Source organism: Lontra canadensis, unplaced genomic scaffold (assembly GCF_010015895.1).
Source record: "Lontra canadensis isolate GAN:19392208 unplaced genomic scaffold, GSC_riverotter_1.0 scaffold10, whole genome shotgun sequence".
Classification (NCBI taxonomy): Eukaryota; Metazoa; Chordata; class Mammalia; order Carnivora; family Mustelidae; genus Lontra; species Lontra canadensis.
This window is the reverse complement of record NW_022631004.1, coordinates 5,514,358-5,529,966: the sequence shown is the minus strand read 5'-3', so window position 1 is coordinate 5,529,966 and position 15,609 is coordinate 5,514,358. Positions and strand designations below refer to the sequence as shown.

At 44.8% G+C, this 15,609-nt stretch overlaps 1 protein-coding gene across 5 annotated transcripts in view; it reads left to right on the top strand.

The window, feature by feature from the left end:
- Positions 1 to 15,609, top strand: part of FAM160A1 (family with sequence similarity 160 member A1) — a 228,964-nt gene that overhangs the window by 190,547 nt on the left and 22,808 nt on the right. For all 5 annotated transcript variants that reach the window (XM_032855522.1, XM_032855525.1, XM_032855523.1 and 2 more), the window contains 2 exons: positions 10,350 to 10,517; positions 11,430 to 11,509. In XM_032855522.1, coding sequence (XP_032711413.1) covers positions 10,350 to 10,517; positions 11,430 to 11,509 — 248 coding nt within the window. The remainder of the gene's footprint in view (positions 1 to 10,349; positions 10,518 to 11,429; positions 11,510 to 15,609) is intronic.

The following is a 15,609-nucleotide window of genomic DNA, read 5'->3' as shown; positions in this document are numbered from 1 at the left end:
AGGGTGAGATCATCTGGTTCAATGCCATCATTTCACAGCTGAGCACACTAATGCTCATGATTTGAAAAGAAATATTCAGAGACTGCGAGCTTCCTATTTGGGAGAGGAAGAGAGGCTATGAAATAGGTGGTTTTTTCCAGTGCCTTCACATCAGATTATCCCCAGAAGGCTTACGTGGTGGCTTTGTATTTACATTAGGGAGTCCTCTAAGTGTTCCAAAGTGCTTTTCTATTATCTCGTAGCGCCTCACCTTATGTTCCCACTAATATCTGTGGAGGAAGGCGCTTTGCACAGAAGCTCTCATCCCATCTCGTCATTGGCCTTCTTCATCGACATATGCAAATTTGCTCTGCTGGATTACATCTCAGGTCAGGGGCATGCTTGCTTTACAGCGGGAGCAGTGAAGACGCCAAAAGATTACTTGACTTGCCCAAGGTTACCGGACTCCAAGAATTAAAATGCAAGTGTTGGACATTCCCACTGCGGTCTGTTTTCTGCTACCCTCTGCTGCCTTTTGCATCCTTAAATTAGTATCTGTAGACTTTGAGAATCCTGGTTTAGAAGAGAAGCTCATTTTTGATTCCTTTATTAGCTGAGAGAAAGAACAGCTAACACCAGTACTTAACCACCCAGAGTAGACTAAGCTCAGCACGAGGACAGCCGGGGTGAGTGCGGAGAGAGGACGCTGCCCTTTGCCCATGTGGCACAGAAAGCAGGAGTGGATACTATAGGAGGACAGGCCAGCCAGCCAGCTCTCAGTGTCTCCGAGGTCCCAGACAGATTTTCCCAGTACAGATTCACTATTTACTATATGTTGTAGAGACCCCAAGACATCAGTAGTAATATTAAACTACTGTATAAAAATGTCAAACAAAATAATCACAGTGTTTTGTTTTTTTACCAGTGTTTCTATGAAATTGTGAATATTTTAGATTTTTAATTAAAAAATACCAGATTTTAGTGTTGACTCTCATTCGTTTATTGGTTAATGGAAAAATTAACAGTTAAGTATCTATATACATTTTAAACCGTTTTCAAACACTGAGTCTTGTCATAGTAATGAGTCACAATTTTGGTTTGATAGGTTGCAATTAAAAAACAATAAAATAGAAAATATCAGAGTGCCTTGTACTTAGTAATGGTAAATATCATATATTATTGTAAAATATCATTCTTATGATGGGTCCTGGTTAAGAAAATTTTGAAAATTTTGAAAATCAAACTTATGTTTGGGAGGATTATTTGCAGAATGGACTATGGGATTAGTCTCGATGCTACATTTCAGCCTGATCGTGGGCTGCCAATTTGTCTTCTCCTGATGTAAAACCTTCATTATTAATTCATTCACTCAACAAATACATTTTGAACACCCAGTATATGTGAGGCACTATTCTAAATGCCAGCATGAGATTGCTATAGCAATTTACTTACCAAGAAGAGAGACCACTATATCAGTTTGCATAAGGTTTAACAGAAACAGAAAACTCCCTTAATGTGACAGAAAACTTCCTTTAGTAGTCCTTTTTTTATTCCATACACCAGTTCTTTTCACACCTTACTGGCCAAGACAGGTACAGCCATACCTAGATGCAAAGGTAGGAGGGAACTGTAGTTTTTTAGCTAGAAAGTTAAGGTTCATTCCCAAGGAAGAGAGGGAGACTGAATATTGGAGGTTGGGAGGAGGAGCAATTAGAAGTGCCTGCCACAAACCTCCAGGTTTCTTATATGTTAACAAAATTCTGTTTCTGTGGATGGGAACCTGTAACTTTCTGTTATTCTTCTGTAGAAAAACACAGGCTGGGCAGCTGTACAGCTGTACTTGCTGTGCACTGCACAAGTATGCCCTGCTAAGGGGGCAAAGAGGGGAGATGGAGTTGGAAGAAGAAGCCACAAGTTAGGAGCCTAAACTGTATTCATTGTCTCAACACACACACACACACACACACACACACAGCTTTTTAGAATCTGAATCAGCTGTAAGATACTGTAAACCTTCCTCCTCTCCGACCTCTCTGTGGTACTTCATGTCACTTTTCTGCCACGGTAGAAAAGGAGAATTAGGGTTATAAATTAAGCTTGCATTTACTTTTGATTTGAAATGGGAAATTAGATTTCTTTCTTTCTTTCTTTTGAGCTTCAACAAGTGCACGAGGGAGATAATGCTGTACCAGGGGATCCAGGGCTTAAGCATCGGAATTACGGAAAGATAGAAGGGTCCCACCCTGCTGGCGCAGAGAACCACACAAAGTAGCTCGCACAAAGCCCCGCCTTATCTGAGACAGCCAGGTGGTATCGGTTCTTAGAAGCCACTGTGGAGAGGGGAGGAGGGTCTGGTCTGAAAGTTGGTGTGAATCTTCTGTTCTTTCCCTGCCCCCTCCTAGGAGCACATGAAACATTTATCAGCAACAAATGCCCAGCAAGTGTTTCTCCAAGTTGTCACAAGAAAACCGAAAAGTAAGGCAAACAGAAAGGAGGTTCACTGGCTACGTATTTTCCATTCTTGGCCTAGTTTTCTTTTGCCTCACACTAACTTTTTTGCTCTCCCCACAACCCCCAACCATGTTGAGGTCTGACTTGCGTTTCAGGTGAGGTAGACACAGAATCACTCTGATGGGGTGCGTGCCCCTGTGTGCCTTACCTTGTGACTGGCCAGTGCCAGGTGATGAGCATGCTGGGGATAACAGAGAAAAAGGACCAGACAGACTAGAATGATTGAATTCATTTGGGCAGACACCTGTGCGTTTTCTCAATCTTCCATTGTGCTGAAGACTTCCCATCTCATGGAAACTAAGCCAGGAGTGAAATCTGTCTTTTGTCATCAGGGCTTGCCTTTGTTATAGTCTTTAGTGTCTAGGAAAATTGGTCTGTGTAGAAAACTCCAGTCCAAATAATACCTTTAACCCAGCAGGCAGACTGAATGAGGAGGGAGGTGGTAGGCCTTAGAATGGTTCTCAAATACTTGATCCTAAAGAAGCTGCTGGTTGAGACTCGGGCCCATGAACCACATCCCATCTGCTGTTGGGTTTTAAAGTCAGTCTCATCAGAATTCACAATAGGAGTGTCTTATCAATCAGGAAGAGAAATTAGGGGGAAAACCAAGGAAGCTTTTCTTTTTTTCCCCAAAGAATCACTTTTCAAGGTTGCTGTAATTCAAGAGCATGGCATGAGTTGGGCTCTGTATTTTCAATGAAATGTTACTTGAGATAAAAGGAAAATATTCTCTCCTTTCACGTATTGTCAAGTGAATCTAACCACCTTGCTAATGAAGGCATCCCCAACGTGAACTATAAAAACAGTGTGTTTTTATTAGTAACAGGACTGCTGATTTCCATCTTGACACATTTATTGATTACCCTTTGAGTCCCCGCCCGTGTACCAGGTGCTCTGAGAATTCACCCTGTAAGTCAGACACGGTCGTTTCTGTAGTATGCGTGCAATCTTAAAGGTCGGGAGAATGCATTAGGAAAACCAGGAAAGGAAATGGATCTAGCCTAGAGGGCAGGAAGCTGAGGGTTTAACAAGACTCCCAGAATAGGAAGGAGAGTCGAGTTTGGGGAGGTGGCATTTTCCTATCACCCCCTCTTTGCAAGAGCACAGGGTGAGGCACACTTCAAACTGCAGGGTTGGAATCTCCGTTTACCGTGAAGAATGCTTTCTGGCTGGAAAGACCTGAGCTGTGCTGCCAAAGGAGGCGGTGGGTCCATCTGGGTCCAGAAGAAGGGAGAGTGGATCTCTGTGTGTTGGCTGCCAGAAGCACAGCCCCTCTCTTTCTGAGCCCCCTGCTCCAGCCTTCCTTGGGCTCTGGCAGCACACCGTGAGGCCCTTTCATTCAGGAAGCATCCTTGTGCTCAGGTGGCATTCATTCTCCTGAGGTTGTGTGGGCTCCCGCTGCAGCAATATGCTGGGAAGAGTCCTTCCTTACACAGGAGGTGCTCAGAGACTGCCCAGGGCCAGAGATGTGGTTTTTATGGTTGTTCATACTGCAACCGAGAAGACTCTTTCTGAAACAACTAGGAAAGAGCCGAGGGACGGATGGAGGCCATCTCGGGGAGATGCCTCGGATCTTTGCTTCTGAGCGGAAATGCCCCAGGGTTTCTCTGTTAATTCTGACCTCAGAATCAAACTCTGAAATAGTCCAAAGTGCATGTTTTATGTGATCTTTGGAGTATTTCAGTAGCTAAATTCCATCGCATGAGGTTCAAATGTAACGGCTCCTGGGTTGACTTACACTCTGGTAAGTTCTATTATAAGGAAGTAGTAGGGTACAAATTATGCACGCACAGCACAGGAAGGGAAGCTTTAGAAATGATTTGCTGACTGCTCCTTGGAGAGGTTTATGATAGGCAAGAGGAAGTGTATTATATTTAATGAGTTAACTCATAAATATGTAATTGATTTAATTATTACATCTAATGTATTACAGGTACATTGAAGAAGGAGTAAAGGGGAGACACTGGCTTTACTTTTAACATTTTTCCTTAAAATGTGTTGCTGATGTCACTGTGGCCGTCATTTTAATTTCTCCTTCCTCAAGTATTTTAGGAATAAGTAGCCAAACTCATTGACTTTGGGCTTCCCCTCTGGTTAACTCCCCAGCCCGCCTGTGGCAGAGTCAGCAACAGGCGTGGCCTAGAGGTCAAGGAGCAGAAGGGAGGAGGAAGGGATGGGGGTTGGCGGCTGACTCATCCACTGCAGGCTCCTTGCAGACTTGGAATAACTGAGCGTCTTCCGTCCTGAATTTTTGGCTGAAACAGTGGGGCTGCTTGCTGAGAACCAGGGTGTCTGTCTTCCCTTCCATACTTGCATGCTCTTTGTGCTCTGTATTCTTGGAGGGAGGAAGCTGGCTGTGGCCCACACACCGAGCCAATGCCCTCAGCTGCCCTCGGGTGAACGAACCCTGTGCACGGACGGCCACCAGCTCGTCTGGCAGCAGCAGGCAGGTCTTACCCTGCGTTCCCTATGGAGGCCCTTTTGAGCCTGTTTGACACGATCCAGCCTCCTCGTTCCCTTCCTCCCTGCTGCTTTCAGTGGGCAGGGTTCAGCTGTGTCTCACCGTTTCCTCCCCCTCCAGCGAGATCTGCTGGGTCTAAGGGCTCGCCGATGACCTGGGCGAGCCCCCGCTTAGCTAGTTTTCTCTCGTATGTTGAAGGAAACGCCAAGGAAAGGTGGCTTCTAACTTGGAGAGGATGCAACAGTCACCTGACCCCACTCCCTGCCACCTGCCTAAGTGACAGAAGGTAGAACCCATCTGTTTGTTCCAATGTGACTGGATCACAAAAAAACAATTAGCAGGTGGGAAATTTGTTTTTCAGGACACACACATAAACCTGCCATTACAGAGAGGACTCTGGTGCTAATTTAGATGCAAATGGAATTGCCCAACTAGAGCTGATTACAGAAAGGTCAGAATGTCTGTATGCTCAATTTCACTCCTATGCTAGGCATTAAGTGAATATGCCGCGGCGATGGTGGCCATGATGGCTGGGCTTGGGGCTGGCCTTCCTTTCAGAGAGTTTTGAATTACAGAAGCAGAAGGTGACACACGGTATCAACTCCTCCCTTCCTACCCATCCCCCTTTTAAAGGAGAACAAACTCTATTTTGTCCCTTTTCCAGAGAAGCTTTTGGGATACTGATTAAAACAAGCAAGCATAATATGTGCGTGGTTGGAGCCTTATGCTAAAATAGAAAGGAGTAGATGGACGGTGAATTCAGTTGCTGTCCTTTTGGGAGTGCTGATCCCGTCTGTACATAGAAGCACTGCTTCTGGACTCGGACCATGCTGGGTTGGAGCCTAGAGTGAGGGACTGGTGACGGGAATGGGTCAGGGGATGGCCAAAAGGCTGGTGGGTTTGTTTGGTTGTTGCCTTGTACTCTAGTGCTTTTTAGATGTCTCTAACTGTAATGCACGGTCAAAGATTTATTCATTTGAGTGTGTGTGTGTCTATATTTTTTACTGACTAGATAATGAAGGCCATGCATATGTAATATATTGCATTACATCTAATTTGAGCAAAATAGACACACAGAAGTTTCCCAAAACAGTACCTACTCTGTGCAGCATACCCTAATATTTATGGTTTGAATCTGGTGTACACGATGAGTGAACCAATACATTGATTTCACTTTCCACTTTCGGATCTCAGACTCTAGTTTGGGAAAACACCATTTAAGGGGCTGATGAAGGCACTCAATGTGATGGGGGACCCGGGTGAGAGCTAGTGGGGGGTGGAGAAGGTGGGTGAAGAAAGGGATTGATTTCAAAGGATCCACTCAACTTGACTTGGTCCAAGTAAGATTATGTCCCTGAGTCAGGGCTCAGGTTCCATTCTAGAACCGGGGCTGGAAAGTTGCACGCAGAAGGGTGCCATCAGCAGACGCATTGTTTAGGTTCATGCTTGTGCTTTATCTTGTCAAGGATAAATATTTGTTTGTGGACAGAGTTTTCCTTAGGTTATTCCTCTCATTATGGTCTGCCTTTAGTAAGAATTAACATTCCTAGGCTTGAGTATCCTTAAATTTTCTCGTGTCTTACATGGTAGTAAGGCAGAACCTCATTTCCTAATTCTTCTAGTATTTCTACCTAAATCTGTAGCCACCTGCAATTCCTTACAGCACAAGAGAAATGGATGCTGACCATCCTCTGTAAGGCAAAAGGTCTTAGGTACATCAACAACTGATCGTCCTTCGTAGTTGGACCACGAAGAGGATGCTACTGTCCCGTTGGGCGAATTCTTCCTTTTTGGGGCATGAGTGGCAGCTTTGGTTTTGCATTCCACGCAGCAGAGCTGCTGTCCCCTGGTGGTTCAGCATTAGCTTTCCAGCGATCATACTTAGGCTCTGGTCTCATCCTCCTTAAGGAGCATGTCTATTTGGGGGATTAGAGGAAGATTCTGCAAAGTAAGATAATGGGGCAGGAAAAGATTTTCTGGGATAAAAGTCTTCTGAGGGCTTCTTGAATATGGAGGAGGGAAGAGACAGAAAGAGAAGGGAACCAGGTTTTCTTGGCTTAGGTATTAGTTTAAGGTGAGGGTGACCTCGATTTACAAAGAGGTTGCAACTCGATGCTTAATAGAATTGGGTTTTGGCATTTACACCATGTTATGTAAATGCTAGCCCTCCAAGTGTTTTTCTTAAATCCTCTTAGCTCATAAATGACAGCTTTGATTGCTAAAAAAAAAAAAAAATAAATAAATAAAAATAATAAAATCTTTCATTTATGCAGCCTAAGAGTAGTAAACAATAGATGCTTAATGCCCTGCTTTCATGTCAGCCCCCAAAGACCGAGACTTCTATTCTAAAGGGTTTATTGCTGTGCTTTTGAGCTTATTAAGGTCATGTGTAACTTAAGGGGGGAAAAGCTGATGGTGCATTGTTGGTGCAACGACAGCTCCTGGAATTCTGCAGGACGTGTGTCAGCTCAGCAGCTCAGTAAGTAAGGTTGAAATGCATTATCGCAGAAACTGCATGCATGCATGGCCCGTTTAAAAAGTGCTACTTTTTTCCTAGCCGTTTGATTATTAGGGAATCGGACTTCTGCCTACATGACTTTGGATTCAGTTTTGGCTAAAGGACCCCAAGACTGCAGCAGCGGAATGGGTGCAAGCTAACGGAGCTGTGTGTTTGGTGGTGGTGTGGGTCATTTCCCTTTTAGCTATATTTGGTGACATCCATTATTCTATAGGTGTTTAGAAAAAAATGCCCCCCCTTTCAGGGGTCCTCAGGGCAGAGGGCCAGAGAGGAGAGATGAATTAAAAATTAAGCTCAGTTCCGGCAAATGTAAATCACTAGGACCTTGGGGGCTATCATTTATTCAGGAAAAGTTACAGGCAGTCCCTTCTCTTGCCAAACTCTGTACATTGCACTGGAGTAATACACAAGCCATAGCGTGTGTCCCAGGACAGCATTAAGAGTGCCATGAGTGTGGGATCAGAGAAGACCAGGAAACACAGGGACGGAAGCAGTGGGTTTCAGGAGCAGGGGCAGCTCCTGAGAAACACTCTTCTCAGAAGGTAATTTATTTGCCAGGTGGTTGAGGTTTACCTGTTTCCTTTGTTTTATCTGGGCCACAGAGAGCCCTGAAAAGTTGGCCAGATGATACAGTGGTGTGTTGAATGTTTTGAGGGCTCGCGGCATGGGTGCTGAGCTGGAGGGGCAGAGCGTTTGCCCTCTGATATGTGCGTGCTCAGGCCGCTCACCGTCAGCCCCAAGAGGGTGAGTTCACCTGTACTGTGTAGGCGCGCCTTACTTAGCGTAAAGAAGATAGACAACACTGATATGGTCGTATCTTATCCATCTGGACTCCTCTGTCTGGAACATCCCTAAGGCTCAAGAAAATCTATTTTATTTTTATTTTTTAAAAAGATTTTATTTATTTATCTGAGAGAGAGCAAGAGTGAGAGAGCCAAGAAGGGGGAGCCGCAGGCAGAGAGAGAAGCAGCTCTCCATCAAGCAGGGAGCCTGACGCGGGGCTCGATCCCAGGACTCTGGGACCATGACCTGAGCTGAAGGCAGCTTCTCAACTGACTGAGACACCCAGGCGCCCCGCCCCCCGGCAAGGAAATTTATAAAAATAATTTAAGCCTTTATGTACAGCTACACCTGCATGGAGCCTATCTATACTTACAGAGCAGATTTCGAGATCTGATTTCTAAACTGCTTTGTGGCTTCTGAAGGCAGAACATTCCAAAGAGAAGAGGAATGTATTATAAAAGAAATGACCAGTCCCAGTATGATAATGTGACCGTTCACACTTCGAAAGGAAGGAAGAAAGAAGTGAATAACTGGAAAAGAGAAGATGTAATCATTCAAGAAGCCTCGCCTTCTGTTTCACTTAACATCAAGTGATCGAGGGCGTTAGACTCAGGACTGGGGAGATTTCCAAGATTTCGAGAGCAGAGGGGTGGAGTCTGAGATTTGCAGCTGTTGCCCTGGTGATTTTCATGCCTCCCAGGGTGGGTAATTCGCCTCTACAGACAGTAAGGCCGCAGATGACCCCTGTTCATGAAGAGGTGTGGAACTTTGCTTTTGGGAAGCTAAAGAATAGGGGTGCCGGGGGGGGCTCAGTCGTTAGGTGTCTGCCTTCGCTCAGGTCATGATCCCAGGGTCCCAGGATCGAGCCCTGTATGGAGCTCCCTGCTCACCGGGAAGCCTGCTTCTCCCTCTCCCACTCCCCCTGCTTGTGTCCCCTCTCTCGCTGTGTCTTTCTCTGTCAAATAAATAAATAAAATCTTAAAAAAAAAAAGAAGAAGGAGAAGAAGACAGAGAATTGCGTATGAGCTCTGAAAATACTCCCTATCAAAATGTTGAAAATCCAAAGGCTTTGAGTACCAAATCCTTGGCACTTCGAAAACTTGACTGTTCAGAGTCTTCTCTTCCCTGAAAGACTGCAAGGAAATTCACACCACGTAGACAGTACTCGTTTGTGTTATTTAAAAAAAAAAAAAAAAAAAGTTACTTTAGAAGCAGTAAACTCTTATAGCGCTTTAGAAGTAACACTTTATGGGGCACCTGGGTGGCTGCAGTGGGTTAAGCCTCTGCCTTCAGCTTAGGTCATGATCTCAGGGTCCTGGGATCGGGCCCCACATTGGACTCTCTGCTCAGCGGGGAGCCTGCTTCCCCGCCCTGCCCCCCACAAGATAGAAGCAGGGAGCCTGCTTCCTCCTCTCTCCGCCTACTTGTGATCTCTGTCTGTCAAATAAATAAAACCTTTAAAAAAAAAAAAAAAAAGAAGTAACACTTTATGTATGTTATTCAGTGATACAAATTTGACTTGCAATGTTCCAGAAACCTATCTAGACATCTGTGGAACTTTGCGTCTGTCCCTCTTAATTCCCACTGATGATGATGTTATTTTGCTTATGAGATTCTACGTCTACACCCATCATCCTGGACAGAAAATGTGTTCTTACATTTTCTAGCTCCTGGTACATAGCAGGTCCAATAAATATTTATCGGATGACTACTAACGAAACAGTTATACTGGGCGTTCTAATTAATTCTTAACCGACCACGCAGATACTTTCCATGATCTCTTTTTCCCCTTTGTGGTTCCACGCTAAAATCTTTATGGTATTTGAACTGCATTTGATGATTAGAGTTGTCAGAACACTTGAATTGCTTTTTTATGTCTTTGCTTCTCCCTTACTGAACTAAAGGGCGGAAGCAGCATGAGGTATCGTGGAATGTGAATAGGTTATAGGCTTCAGATGCGGCTCTGAAGCAGGTTCTGGTGGTTGGTGTGTCCTTGCCTTGATGGGGTCACTGCGGTGAGGCCAGGAGCCTTTGGGGAAGCATGGATCACAGCATCAAGAGGACGCTCACCTGTGCTCATTCTGTCGTTGGTCCCAGGTGACTGTGGAGGAGGTCATGACCACAACTGCATATCTGGACCTTTTCCTGCGTAGTATCTCCGAGCCAGCACTACTCGAGATCTTCCTCCGTTTTATCCTCTTGCACCAGCACGAGAATGTCCACATCCTAGATACCCTCACGAGCCGAATCAACACCCCATTTCGGGTAAGGAGAGCCCCAGAGGAAGGGACTTTATAACTCAGAACAAATTTCAGGAGAGTTTGTTTTGGGAATAAATGAGGAATATTATTTTTTCTATTCTTGTAGCTCTTATTATTATGACAACCATTCTGAATTCCACTGACCAGGTTTTAAGTCCATCTTGCCTAGTGGACAGACTAGACTAGCACTTTCTCACTGGGACAAAAAATTACTTAAGTGGTCTGATGGAATGATAAAAAGCTTACTCCGAAAAGGGTACAATCAGTTTATAATACACCTTTGGGAATCCTCCCTGTTTGCCATTTATCTTTCCTTTTCGGAAATTAGAGAGTGAATGAATTCTTGTTTTTGACTGAACTTCTTAGAAAAGTGTATCGTTATAGCCTCAGCACTATTGGAAATGGAACCAAGGAGAATGTTTGCCCCAAACCCAAGAGATAAGCCAAAAGGAGCTGAGGCGTGAGGCTAAGAACTCTAGGGGGGTGCTGGTCAGGGCATTTGCAATTTTCTGGTAGCCTGTCTTGTAAATAACCAGCACCATATTTGAAAATAACTTGGGAAAACAAGTGCCAGGCAGGAGATCATGTATGTGAGTGTGTCCGTGTGTGTATTGGAGAGTGGTAGGGGCTTGCTTATGTGGATCTGTAAAATTGGAAATAAGAGCAAAGGCATTTTGGAGGAGGGTAACTATGTGTAATGGCATAATTCTAGGCATAGGCTTTCTAATCAAATCCTATAGGAGAACGAAAAGCCTTCACACACGTTCTTCACACACACACAACAGGAGCATGTTTTTATCAAAGCTGCTAAAAAAGGAGGCCATTTTATTTTATAATTCTGATTTATTTTCCATCTGTGGGGAGTAGAGCTATCCTTCCAATATATGAAATAGAATGTGTGTTTATTGCTTCCCAGCTCTGTGTGGTGTCCCTGGCATTATTTAGAACTCTTATCGGTTTACATTGCGAAGATGTGATGTTACAACTAGTTCTAAGGTGAGTTGCCGTCTTTTGTTCTCTCTAAAGGAAACTCAAGTCTATACTATCGCTATGATATTTGGGGGTGGGTGGGTAATAGAAGCTAAATAGGGGCCATGCTTCGAAGGAAAAAGGTTACCAAGGATATGAGTCCAATTTCTGTATTATTTCCCAAAGTTAATTTCGGTTTTACTAACAAGAGTTTTTAGGGGGCTAAATACATTGTATTATAATATATCCTCCTGGAATTAATAGGCTCTTTGGAAATCTACAGACTCTGAAAACTCCTCTGGTCTGTGGTTGAATGACCTCCTCCTGAAGTACATTTCTGGGAGCGTGTGGTATTGGAAATGACTTTCCCAAATATGAAATGTTCTTGATATATAATTTCAATGACTCTTGCTTTCCTAATGGTACATCGACAACGTGCACTCTCTGACCTCAGAGGATGTTTCAATTAAATTCAGTAAATATTTAATGAGTACTTCCTGGGTACAAGTCAGAAGAGAGTAGGGCATGGGGTAGACAGATTGGAAAGGACTTCTAAACAAGGTAGAAAAAGTATGACCTCCAGAAGTACAGGTGAGGAAGGTTTCGGCAAACAGCTGTTATTTGAGGAGAGGTGTCAGGAAGCAAAGTAGACAGCTATTAGGATGACACCGATCTGGTTGTTAGGCAGGGGGCCTCAGGAACACTGAATCCTGCCTTGGCCCAGCTTGCCTCTCCTTCTGGGGTCCCGCAGGGAAACATCTGCTTTGGTAAAGGAAGAGAGGAAGAGTTGGCTGGGGTGCGTGCCTCCTACCTCTCTGTCTGGTGGTGTGGAAGCAAAAAGGGAAAAAGCTAACCAGGGCTGCCTAGCATACCCTTCTCCCTCCTCCCCATTTTAATGGATGTTCTGACCCTTCCTTTGACCCCTCCTTGGGAAAGAGGGCAGAAGAAGCCTGGGGCAGGGGAAAGGGAGAAGACTTGGACTGCCCCTGGTTGCCATTGAGGTTTTGACATCACACTGAGGAGATGGCATTCCAAGCGAAAGTGACGACGTCTCCAGCATGCTAGCTGTGGAAAGGTAGGGGGATGGCGAGGTGATGGTGGGGCAGGAGCACAGGCCGCACCCAGGAACATGTCAGAAATGCAGGTGCTTGGCCTTGCCCCAGGTGTGCCAACTCGAACTCTGGGGTGGGTGGGACCTAGCGAGCTGTGATTTAACGAACTCTCCAGGGGATTCAGCTGCCCCGCCAATTCTGAGAACCACTGGTTGAAGGAAGGGTACAGTGCTATTCGAGCCTTCTACAAATGCACTGATTAAAAAAGCCAGGCTGGGAAAGGTGGTGGTGGCATCCTGGTGGAGCCTTACAGAGTTGCCATTTGATGGGAGAGCATCTCTTCTTCATTTTCTCAGTGTAAACAGAGTCTTAGGGGTTTAGAGGAGGTCATCGGTAACTGATCTTAAGGCATTGGCAAAGACCAACTCTAATCACGAAGAGAGAGCCTCGGTAGTCTGGCTAGGACATTTGGGGTGGAACAGCCCATCCTGATAGGATTGCTTCAGCTGCCCGTCACGTCTCTGCTGACATGACGGATGCATTAGCAAAGCCTGAACATAATCCGTCATAGACACTTGTTAAAGCCCTTTTTTATTGCCAAAAACCAGCCTTTGGCTCCAACAAGGCTAAAACCTGATTATATTTAAATGTTAAATTCATAACCACTGCTTCTTGGGTGGCATGAAACACAGCCGTCCTTCTCAGGGGCCCTGGGACCCCGCAGAGCTTCTCCCCTCTGAGCTGCCATGTCAGACTGGGCCCGGCTGCTGGCCTCTGGCTGTTTGGGGCCTTCCACAGGGGGAACGAACACTCCTCACCTTGGTCTTCTCATAAAGTGGTGCTTGTTGTGTTCAGAACTGTCCTCAGAGATGGCATTGGCTTCTTTTTGAGACCCAGGCATGTACCACGTGAAGGGGAAGAGACCAGCTCATGGCTGCGACATTTCCATGTGTGGGTCAGGGCTAGTCGTTCTGCCTGGGGTCATGGAAGAATTGTTGCATGTACCCACCTGCTCTCAGGCTCTCTGAGCCTGACTGCCTTCCCTGCTGAGGGTGATGGGCTGTTATGATGATGATCGTGGCCCTGGATTTAATATTTTATTTCTAATTCCTCCTCACTGCCTGGGAGATGCCACTAGGTGAGTGGATGACGGGACGTATGTGGGAGTCAGGCATGTGGTGGCCTTGTGGGAAGTCTTTGCTTCCTGGTCTCTGACCTCTGAAAGGTTGGCTCCTTCGCTTCTCACATTTTAAATTATTTTTAATTGTCGTAGCATACATAATGGAAAATTTACCACCGTCACTGTACAGTTCAGTGGTACTGAAGATATCCATGTGGTGGTGTGGCCCTTGCTACCATCCACCTCCTGCTCCCTCGCCTCACCACACCAACATCCTGCACCCGGTCTACACTTACTCACTGTTCTCCCTCCGCCAGCCCCTGGGGCTGCCCTTCCACTTTCTGTCTCTGTGCATTTGCCCACACTAGGGACCTCAACTACACAGAGTCATACCCTTTGGGTTCCTGAATCATTTCACTTAGCGTAGTGTCTTCAGGTCATTTTCTGTGTGAGAATTCCCTTGCTTCTTAAGGCTGAATAATACTCCACTATTTATATTGTTTATCCATTTATCGTTGATGGACCTTTTGGGTTGTTTCCACTTTCTGGCTATTGTGAACAATGCTGCCATGAATGTAAGAGTGCAGATACCTCTGTTCAGCACCCTGCTTTCAATTCTTGTGGGTGAGTTACCCAGAACTGGGATTGCTGAATCATATGGCAATTCTACCTGAAATTTTTTCTGTTTTCCGTAACAGCGGCACCGTTTTATGTGCCCACCAACAGTGTGCCAGGGCTCCAGGTCCTCCATATCCCTGCCAACACTTGTTATTTTCTCTCCAAGAAATGGTGTTTTAATAATCAAGCAAAAATGACAGGCAGATTTGAAGAACCAACTAGAGCTCTTGGAAATAAAAACTGATTATTACAGTGAACAACTAAGGGTTTGGGTAAATAGCGTGTAAGACAGAAATTAAGTGAGAATTAATGAATGAGGAGCTAGATTGAAGAAGTTACTAAATTTGAAGCAGAAAGCGATAAAGAGATTAAAAATATGAGGCCAAGGCTAGGATGCTGGTGGTTAATCTGATAAAGGGTAACATATCCCATTACAGTGAGAGTGAGCTGCTGACTCAATTTGACTTATTCCAGTTTTCGAATTCCAATCTCATAATAAGGTGTTTGGGAGAATCAGTTCTGGTGGCATGTGTGAAAAATGTTTTGAAACACTGTAAAGTACTGCACAAACTTAAGGGAGGAGAATTTCCTGGAAAAGACATCTTAAACTAATGAAAACATTGTCTTCTCTGATTTAGAATCTATACAGAAGCAAGGACAGTGAAAAATCCTTCTTCTAGTCATTTAAACTTTATCTGAAGGGACATAAAAAACCAGATTTATAATCTGTCCTTTCTGTTGTTGCCACGGTGGTGGTTCGAGTGAGTGTGATAGACTTGTAGATCGGAGAGACAGCAGAGCAGACAGGATTCTGTGAAACCATTTAATGAAGCTCTTTGTTAGGTGATAAATAGTAACGACGGGACAATTTTTGTTGCAATCTAAATACTCTTAAATATTGATATTTCAAAGTGATTATCCATTTGTAACTGAGATGTTTCTTTCAGTTAGCATAGTATCAGGAAATGTAAGTTGAAATAAGGTACCCCCAAAGAGAGGCTATTTTAGTGAGTGAAAGCCAGGGAGAAGCTGCCTGCCTCCATGGATATGATGTACAATAGGTCAAAGTCAGGCAGAAGATGCTGATAAGCAAGGAAGTGACAGATCATCCCACGTTCCTAGGACTGGCCAGTTTAGTGCCCCCCACCCCCAAATTAAATATTTTATTTCTTTATTTATTTGACAGAAAGAGAGAGAGCACAAGCAGAGGGAGCAGCAGGCAGAGGGAGAAAGAGAGGAAGAAGCAGGTTCCCCACTGACCCAAGACTCAGTTCTAGGACCCTGGAATCATGACCTGAGCCGAAGACAGATGTTTAACTGACTGAGCCATCCAAGTG